A 10378-nucleotide genomic window follows, 5' to 3' on the forward strand; every position below is an offset into this window, starting at 1 on the left:
CTGCACATGCCTGTGTTGCTCTTCATGGGTTATCTATCACACAGTTGCTTTTTGATGTTCTTCTTTGATAGCAGTTCTTAGGTTTCATAGATAATAGGTCAGTTTGACCTTAGAAGAACAACCTGCCAGTGTTTCCCAAAGCAATGGGATCAACAACATGTGCCGATCAGTTAGCACGTCATTTTGCCCCACAGACATAACAGCAGCAGTGTGCCTTGCTCTTGCTGTGAACCAGGAAATGAAATGAAAGATAATAGGCAAGAGCTAAAAGATCCATGAAGAGCAACACAGTTTGCATTTTTACAAAAGAAGCTGGAAACGACAACATCCAAACGCACCTGCTCCCTGACTCATTTTACATTTCGCCATATTCACGTTATGGGGCACCCAAGTTGGCTCCTATTTTAACTGAATATAACTTTTTGAAATGGACTTCAGGCATATTCCCCTACCAAGTTAATAAATAAATTCGTTGTTTAGTTTGAATTTATTCCGTATCCTACATTCCCTCTAAGGATCTCCAGGAGCTGCATGTGGTTCTGCCGCCTTCCCTTCAGTCTCGTGACAAATTGGCTAGACTGTGTGACTCGCCCAAGGTTGCCTAGTGAACTTTGATATCCGAGGGAGAATTTGAACCTGGGTCTCTCCTAGTGTAGCACTCTTAGCTCAAGGGTAAGGGAAGGGGCCTTCTTTAGGCTGAGGGCCACCATCCCCTCCGGGGTAACCTTCTGAGGGCCACATGCAAGTGTTGGGGAGGACTAGCAATGTCATGGTCAATACAGGCCAAGTTCTTTACTGTCTTAACGGTTGCTTCTAGCTGAGAAATAACGGTTGCAATAGCAGTGCAGATTCCACAAAGCAAGGAACATTAGGCCACATTCCAGTGCCCAGTTCCATAGCACTAAGCCATGTTCTTTAAAAACTGTTTCAAACTGATTTGGGCTACCACATAAAAACGAGACACAATTGAAGATGTTTAATTTTATTTTAGGAGCCTCTTAACTACATAGCAGCTGCTACTGAACAATTCTGATAATGCAATTATCTGTATTAATTAGAAGGGAAAATAAACAGCAAAGAAAACAAGCTTTCAATGAATACACGAAGGACAAAGGCTGCTCTGAGAATCTGTCTGTTGTGAATGTGGTACGGATGAGATCAATATACTGTATTATTTTTCTCACATTTCTATTCCAACCTTTCCTCCAGTGACCTCAGGGTGGCACATGCATGAGTGCAATCCCATGTTATTCTTACAATTACCCCTGTGATATAGGCTCAGGGATGGTGTAATAGGCCCAATGAGCTTTATGGCAAGTGGGGCTTTGAGCCCCAGTCTTTCCAGTCCAAGTCTGACTTACTACCAAGATGATAACCACTGGATCAGTAGATCTTGTAAAAGGTATTTGTTGTAGGGAAATGACAACCCATAGAGGAGCAACAGGTAAATATTTTCAGGCACTCTGCAAAGAAAGTTTCTCTCCGTTCCATACTTCATGATGCACGAAAATGTGCCCAAATTCATTTTACTGTTTTAATCTCACCTGCTAAACTGGCTTCCCATTCATGAGTACTGTATGGATCAAGAAGAATGGTTTTCCTGCAACCAAGCTTCCTTATGAGAAATATGGTCCTGTGAGCTAACCTTACACAACCTGGAGATCTAGGTGGCACTTGTATACGTGTTGAAATAGTTCCACTATCACTGCTTCTGTTTTTTTTTGATTCATGAAAAGGTGCTTTTAAAGAGTGCTGGGGAACCTATGAGACTCTGCATGTTGTTGGACTATAACTCCTGTAATCCCAGATCGCTGGCCATATTGGCTGACGGGAGAGTACAGCAACATCTGGAGGACCACAGGCTATTGAAATGGATATTACAAGCCTTGCAAGCTTCCTTTCGCCATTCTGCTGAAAAAATATTATCTAATCATAGAATTGTGAAGTTTGAAGGGACCCTGAGTCCAACCCTGTGCAACACAGGAACACGCAGCTGTCCTATAAGGGATTAAACCTGCAACCATGGCATTATAAGCACCACACTCTACCCAGCTGAGCTTTCCGGCCCGTGCAGTGAATGAGGGCTGTTCTTTATGTTAGTTTCATTTTGTAGTTTTCATTGATGAAACTGATTGGAATATTTGTTGTTGCAGTGAAATATAGTTCTCCAGCATTGTTGTTGCTGCAGTGAAATTCAGCCCTCCAGGAACACAAATTCTGTTCCATGAAAATTATAGTGATGTGTGCTTAGAATCAGAGAATTGTAGGGTTGGAAGTGATTAAAAAAACTAAAATAAAACTGATTCAAGTTCATAAAATATCATCATGTATTGGGATGAAGGGCTGTATAAAAATGCAATAACTAAAATAAATAAAATTGTTTGATTTTCATCTTATGTCTTCAAATTAATGTTTGACATAATAGCTTAATAAATTGATTTTTGAAGGGGATTTTGTTTATTACTTGTTGGTTGGTGGTTTTTCAGCCTTTAAAGAGTCACATTTTGATAGCATTTTATGCTGCCATAAAGACTGAATAGGTGCTTTCAACAGGGATGCCGAGCATGTGGTCCTCTAGATTTTGTTGGACTTTGTCTCCCATAAACACAGACCATTGTCCCTGCTGGTTGGGGATGATGGAATTTAAAGTCCAGCGACATCTGAAGAGCCATATAGGTTCCCCATCCTTACTTCAAAACCTAACCATAACCACACAATGAGCTAATGTGAAATAATATCACTACGAAGGGCACACACATACTGATAATTTATCATGTGCACGACAGATTAAAAAGAATAGAGGTTCGCTGTTCACTCATGCAGTATCCATGTGTTTCCACTGAGCATGCACAGCTGATGTTCTCAGTGATCTGCACTCACAATACTTTAAGCTGGAGTGATTTTGAGTAAAATACCAAAGTTTACAACAGCATTTTGAGCCTATATAATTCTGGTACTGTACGTATTGTATACGCCAACAGCTTAAATTCTTGCAAATCTTTAGATGATATCCAACAAAGTCATTTTCAGATTTCAGTGGACCTCTGGTATGACTGACATTGCATCACCCTTTAACCTAGCCATGACTTAACTGCTGTGTGGTTTCTACACTGTGACTTTAATGTTATGTTTAGAATGAATAACATGAGCCACAGTGTTGATCAAATCTCCCAAAGCCAACAGATTTCCCACAAAATATTTTATAATCTATTGGTTAAAAAAAACAAAAACCCTTATCTTCTCTCTCTCTCTCTCTCTCTCTCTCTCTCTCTGTGTGTGGGTGTGTGTGTGTACACAAATCTTGCCACACCTGAGGCTTAGTATTCAGTATTCTCAAATTGGAATGTTTGTCCTTCATATCCAGTATAAACTTTTCCTGCATCAGTACTATCCTGGCATTCATTCACTGATGCTATATGCTCCTCCTTATCAATTGTCAGAAAATGCTCACCAATCTCATTTGGTTTGCCCATTCCCCAGTCATCTTGAAGGCTTATCTCTCGACAGACATTCCCTGAAATGCTTTCTGCCAAGGAACAACTCATAAGATCTTTTGGATCATATAAACTGTCATCGTACTTCACAGGAGGCTTGTAGGCTTCAAGGGACATCTTAGTAGTTGTGGTTATAACAGTTTGCAAAGGCGGGCCTTCCAAAGAGGAATGACTGCTATATCTGCAAGCATATTCTTCACAGTAATGGGGATGGTTAACATTGATTTGACTCAATCCATCACTGTAGTTATTTTCAGCTAAGGCCTGTTTTAGTCCATGATGTTTATGGGTGCCATCAAAGTTCTTTTCATGGGCATTTAGTGAATTTACATGGTACTGAAGTCCATTCAACACAACATGGTCAGCATCCCCTGGAATATCCATTGGATCTTTGTGAAATGCATACAGACTGGAACTGATGTAACCAGGAAATGAGCATTCATAGCCACAAGTTGGTTTAGATGTATAGATTTTGGGGCTTGAACGCTTCTGAAGCGGTGATAACACATCCTCTTGAAAGTTGGCTGCATCGTAGGTAATGTTGTAAGGTTCTATATTTTGAAATAAATGGTGAGGCTGAGCTAGGAGTGGCAAGCCGGTATCTGTAATTATGTTGATTTTTTCTGATCCTTCTTCACATCCCAGATGATGAATATAATGAAAGTGACTGCTGTTCTCAAAACACATTCCTGTCTGATGAGAAAATAAAAAGACTTCAGGAGAAATGGCTGCATGCACCAATGAAATATGGCAAATGGCTATTTCAGTTGTTGCCAGTTGTGGTTCAAATTAATTTTGCTCAGGTTTTTCAAATGAAGCATCAGAGATGGCTTCAAATGGCTATTTGACATCAGAAACACCTGGATCTAGTGCTGATGTTCTGTACACATCTTGGAATCACCATAAACATTTGTTGGATAATTTTATTGGTTTATTTCAAGCCTAGGGCATCTCCAGATAGGTCTTTTGCTGTGGATGTATGCAGCAGCAACCCACTGATGGGATTGAAGTGAAATTGTACTGATTTTGAAGTGGGCTATCTGCACCTCCTACTTCATACTACTTCCTGCATCACTGCCTCCACACTAGCGTTGCTCCCCGCCCCTACAAATTAGACAACCCCCCAGCCCTTGCAACAGATATTGCTGCTCTTGCTAGCGCTGGACACACACACACACCACTTCCCTGCTTTGCCAAAGGTGAGGAGTGAAGCAGATGGACATAGTGGCTGGGTAACTGACTGTCTATCCCCATGCACTGCAACTCGCAAACACTTATGCCTGGATAAATTTGTTAGTCTTTAAGTTGCCACAAAGCTCTCTGTTGTTCTGCAACCTTATAGTTACCTGAAAATCCAGAAGCCTTTTTTTCTGAGATGAATGAGAAGGTGGTGTTTGCTTTTTAAGGGCACTTCTTCGGATCTCTGTTTCTGATTTACTCTCTGGTCTAGGGTGGTCATGTATTCCCTTGGCCTGGAGAAATACGGACACGTGAATTTTCTTAGTTACAGGAAACATATGAGCATAGAGACATTTCAACCCATCCATAAACTAGTTAATTTGGAGTGATCTTATAACCAGTTTAATATGGTATGAAGGTCATTTTCTTCTGTTGAAAGCCATGGTCAGGAACATTTAAAAGTCTGACCTTGTAACAAGAAATTGCTTTTTAATCTATCTGGAGTTTTGTTAATGTCTGTGGATTGAAGTTTGTATCATTTATAAAAAATGATGACAACTTTTGTTGTGCAAGCCTCATTGAAACGAACCAGAGAAACTGATGAACGTGAGTGTTGGTAGTCTCCTCTGGCTCAGATGGACAGCTTATTTTCACCAGGACTTGTGCATTCAGGCCTAACTCTGTAGTGCCGAGCTGAGATCAGGCTCTGTTGAGCCGCAGGCACCTGGGGAAGAGCTTTGCATCCCAGCAGGCATTTTAAGTAAGTTGTATTAGGCCTATGTGGCTTCTAGTGATTTTAACACCATATTATTTGATTAGTGAATTGTTCTATTGATTGATTTGTAAACTGCTTTGAGACCATTTACGGTAAAAAGTGGTCTATAAATATTGAGAATGAATAAAAAAAATGAAATAAGTAGTGAATGCTGGATCAAACATAGGAAAGGACCCAGAGAGCTGCTTTGGACATGCCAAAGAGTTGAGGCATACCCATCGTGCCATATGATGACAAACTCTTTGAAATGTCCTTCCATTTCAAAAAAGTTTACCATGAAACCTTGGGGCAACAATTTAGCTTCAAAGTCCTTGGGGCGTAAATTGTTCATATAATTAATTGGATTCCGGCCACCATGTTTTTGGACCTCTAAATCAATGGCTTTGGAATTATGTCAATATTCAATATATCAAAGAACCAAAAGTTACATGGCCTGCCATCTTATCAATGCCAGGCTATTGCTGCAGACCCTCAGTGAGTGCAACATAATTAATTTCATTCAAAAGCACTAAAAAAATGAAAAGGGTGAGTACAGGTGATTATCACAAGCAATTCCAGTACGAATTCGTTCTATGTGGTGCAGAAATACAATCATCAATTTTCCATCCACAAAATCCAAATTACTGAAGAGTAAAAAAAACACAAGCTGCTCAAAATCCAAAAGCACTATTTATATTTTACCTGGAAAAATATTGCCTTGCCTTCATGTCTCCAGAAGTTAGTTACTGGGTAGCCGCTGTGCCCCCGGCAAGGAATTAATTCAAGAGCTGAATTGCAGTTTGGACAAAGTTTTTCTGTGAGACAGAGGGATAATAGGTTAAAGTGATGAACAGAAGGGAAGTCAGATTTAATCATTCTGTATTAAAATCTCCAGGCAGAATTATTTTTGAAGTAGATTTGATAAATGGTGGAATTATTAACTTAGAATCTCTAAAGTACAAACCTCTTCAGAACTGATGTTGCTTGTAACATAAAATGATTTATGAATCTGATAGCCTTCCACATTTTATGTACTCTCCAAAACTGAACCCACCACCAACTCCTCCCCTCTGTACCATTCCAGGAGCTTTCCATTGGTTTGTGTGTCAACACTTGCCACTCCAGCAATATTGCCTACTTCCCCCCAACAACCCAGAAGGGGAAGTCCTACAGGCAGGGTGGAATGACACGATCGTAAATTTACTTTGCACAGAAATACATTAATAGGATGGTGTATAATAACAGTGACTTTGGTTTAAAGATGCTTGAAACCCTATTAATTGCAAGTGCTCTTGGTTGCCAGAATGAAAGGTAGGTCTCCTAGAGCTGGCTCAGATATCTTTGGCATTTGCAGGATGCTTAGAACATGATTTTTGACATCCATGAGACAAAAGTGATCCTATAAGTACAATGCAGAAAGAAAAGTTACACCTGGAACAGTTATGCCTGCAGTTTTTCTAGGGATGGTATTGAAAGCAGATATTTGATTCCTGTTGGTTGTTACTCACAGATTCAAGATTACTGTTGGGTCTTCCTTGGATTCCTAAGATAAATTCCTTGGAAAATGATGGAAATTCCAGGGTAATTTTTAAATAGAAAAGTGGTTTGCTGTTACAGGATCACTTCAAAACATCATCCCATGAGTGCCAAAACAATATTCTCTAAAAGGACTCTACAGTTGTACCTTGGATCTCCAACGGCTTAGTTGCCAAATGTTTTGGCTCCCGAACGATTGAAAACCAGAAGTGAGTGTTCCGGTTTTTGAACTTTTTTGGGAAGCCGGACATCCAACAGGGCTTCCAGGGCTTCCAATTGGTTGCAGGAACTTCATGCAGCCAATCAGAAGCTGTGCTTTGGCTTCCGAACTTTTTGGAAGTCGAATGGACTTCCAGTATGGATTCCGTTTGACTTCCAAGGCACCACTGTACTTTTAAAAACACCGAGAAAATATTTAACAGAGCTGTGTTGAGGCTTGAAATCTCCTGGACAGATTTTCCTTGACTTTTTACCTAAACCACCTTTCATCTGAAAACAGATTCCAAAGCGATACACAAAGAAATTTAAAATGGCGGAAATGTTATAACAAAAACCAGCACAATAAAATTAAGAGGAATGAAGCTGTCCAACCAGCTAAAAATGCCACCATCTAAAATGCCTCTGCAAATAAGAAGACTTTAACCTGGCATCAATAATGTTATAGCATGGATGCCAGGTATACCTCCCTGGGGATGCCATCAGGGACGCGGACTTAGAAAAAATATTGGGGGGGCCCGGGAAAGCTCATGAATAATAAATAAGCTCATGAATATGCAAATAAAGTGGCTCCGGCCCTAAATAGGGCAAGCCACGCCCCCCAGCCAGCCGATTGGCTGGCTGGGAGGTGTGGCCAGTCGGGATTCCCCTGTTCTCGCGGGATTTCCGGCAGTGCCTCCGATTAGGGCGCGCGGCTGGCTGGCGAAGGAGCAGGTGAGGAGGAGGCGGGCGACGGCGGCGGCGCTCTGCTGAAAGGGCGCCCGCCCGAGATTATTGGGGGGGCTGAGCCCCCCAAAAAAAATTTTTGAGGGGGCTCGAGCCCCCTCAAGCCCCATGGAGTCGGCGCCTATGGATGCCATTCGACTGAACTCTCTGCTGTAAACTCCACAAAGGTCCCCTATGGCTCCCAAATCAGAGCAAGATGCAACAGCCGTTGGGTGGCTTCCCCCATCACAATTCTCTCACTTTGCTGCTTCTGGCGAGCCTTGTCGCATATGGCAGGCCGGAGCTGCAGCTTGGCCCCATCCAACAGGGTGCAGTCCCCGGCACATGCCACCACACCGAGGCAGGACTTCTTGAGGATCTGGCAGTTGTGGTTATTGGTGTTGCGCATGGCCCACCCACTGAGGTGGCGCTGTGCGTTTTTATCCTCGTTGGAGTAGATAAACCGCAAATAGCCATCGGGCCACTCCTGGAAGGAATCAAAGTGCTTGGGCTCCTGCATCAGCGGCAAAGGGAGGAAAGAAAGAGGAACGGACGGAGGCTATATTAGCAAAGCATCTCATTAAGGTGAAAACCAGTCTGGGCCTTTATCATTTCTACACACACACACACACACACACACAATGTATTAACAAAATAATGCAAGCAGCGGCTCAAACGCACATGTGAAGATCCACCATGACAGCAACTTCCCAAAACCGTGTCCAGTTCAGCTCCACACTTAGATCCCAGATTAATGCTGCAAGTCTGCACATTCCATTGAAATCAGTTAGATTTATAATTGTGGGCTTGTAAATGTGCAAATGTCACAGGCTCAAGCAGCTAATGCAGTTTCCTTGTGACTTTATTGGTGATGAACAATGCAATTCTCCTCTATGGGCTTTATTATTCAAGCTATGTATTTCCCCCCCCCCCAAAAAAAAAGTGCTTCAGTGGAGAATATTTTTAAATAGAAATGAGCAGCTAATATAACTCCATTGGCACAAGCACACACATATACAATATCGTTTTGTAGTCCTCTCCTGTTTTTAATTTTCAGGGGTGCTTTGCTCCCCTTCTCTTCTTCTGGAGCAAATATCCAGCTGGATCTGCAAAGTAAGAGGGAGAACAAGAACAGAAACACCTCTGCACCACTCCTAGCAATTGCCTATAGATCAGCCATCATACCATTATTGCTTGTTTGCTGTTGCAGGAGCATCCTACAAAGATACAGTGAGGTCCAGCACCGAGGGCCTTCTGGCGGTTCCCTCACTGCGAGAAGCCAAGTTACAGCGAACCAGGCAGAGGGCCTTCTGGGTGGTGGCACCTGCCCTGTGGAACGCCCTCCCACCAGATGTCAAAGAGAACAACAACTACCAGACTTTTAGAAGACATCTGAAGGTGGCCCTGTTTAGGGAAGCTTTTAATGTTTGATGTATCACAGTATTTTAATATTCTTTTGGAAGCCGCCCAGAGTGGCTGGGGAAGCCCAGCCAGATGGGCGGGGTATAAATAATAAATTGTTGTTGTTGTTGTTGGGGGTGTGCTTTGTTGGGGTGTACAGGGCCATTCTATACACACCAACTCAAGAAAAAGCCCCAATGAGCTCAGTAAGGCTGACTTTCAAGTGTGTTTTGCAGCCTTAGAAAACTAGCCCACAAATTCATTCAAGTAGGTTTCTTCCAAACCTCCCTCCTTGAACTGTACCTGTGGTAACTTGGGATCATTGATATCCCAGGTTAACTTCATCCCATAGGAGCAGGTGTAGTCTGAGTCCTTTGACATGTTAACCATGGATCTAGGTAAATAATATAACAAAAAAGATACAGCAAAAAGTAAAGATTAATCTGGAGATAAAGATTAACCTTAAGCTGTAAAGAAGGCCATAATTACCTTATATTTACTTTATTTTTTATTTACCAGAATTTATATACCCTCTATAACACGCACCCGACCATAACACACACGTAGTTTTTAGAGGAGGAAAATCCGTAGGCATGCCACCCGTAGGCATTCCCTCCATAACACGCACAGACATTTCCCCTTACTTTTTAGGAGGAAAAAAGTGAGTGTTATGGTGCAAAAAATACGGTATATATAATATTCTGTTAGAGGTAAACCTCTATGCGGTTTACCTAACATATAAAATGTGCATTAAAGGCAGATGTTAAAATTTGCCTTCTTTTCTCCAAAATAAAACCAGTAGTTAAAAAACCCACTACAAACTAAAATGTCCTATTAAAATGCACATCATATTTAGACATCTGGATAGGCTTGCTTAAATAAAGAAAAGTTTAGCAGTGGTAGAGAAGGTGCTTGGCTAAGGACAATGGGCAGGGAGGTGCTGCCAAACTGAAGGATGGAAATCCTTGCAAGTCCCACATTTCCAAATGGTTCAGCAGGCAATTATGGAGGAAGGTGATCCTCATGTCCCATCTAAGAGGAGGGGAGGGGAATATAAGAGAATCATGCAATTCCTAAGGCCAGGCAGCAAGTT

At 41.8% G+C, this 10378-nt stretch overlaps 1 protein-coding gene across 1 annotated transcript; it reads right to left on the reverse strand.

Annotated features, from left to right (window-relative positions):
- Positions 1 to 3317: 3317 nt before the first annotated feature.
- GCM2 (glial cells missing transcription factor 2) lies at positions 3318 to 9675 on the reverse strand (the record flags this gene model as incomplete). The annotated part of the gene is made up of 5 exons (XM_081206069.1): positions 3318 to 4187; positions 4841 to 4966; positions 6130 to 6242; positions 8146 to 8398; positions 9589 to 9675. 5 exons carry the CDS (start codon positions 9673 to 9675, stop codon positions 3318 to 3320), a joined length of 1449 nt encoding a protein of 482 aa, XP_081062195.1.
- Between the last annotated feature and the right edge of the window lie 703 nt (positions 9676 to 10378).

This window comes from Podarcis bocagei, assembly GCF_964188305.1.
Source record: "Podarcis bocagei genome assembly, chromosome: 8".
Lineage (NCBI taxonomy): Eukaryota > Metazoa > Chordata > Lepidosauria > Squamata > Lacertidae > Podarcis > Podarcis bocagei.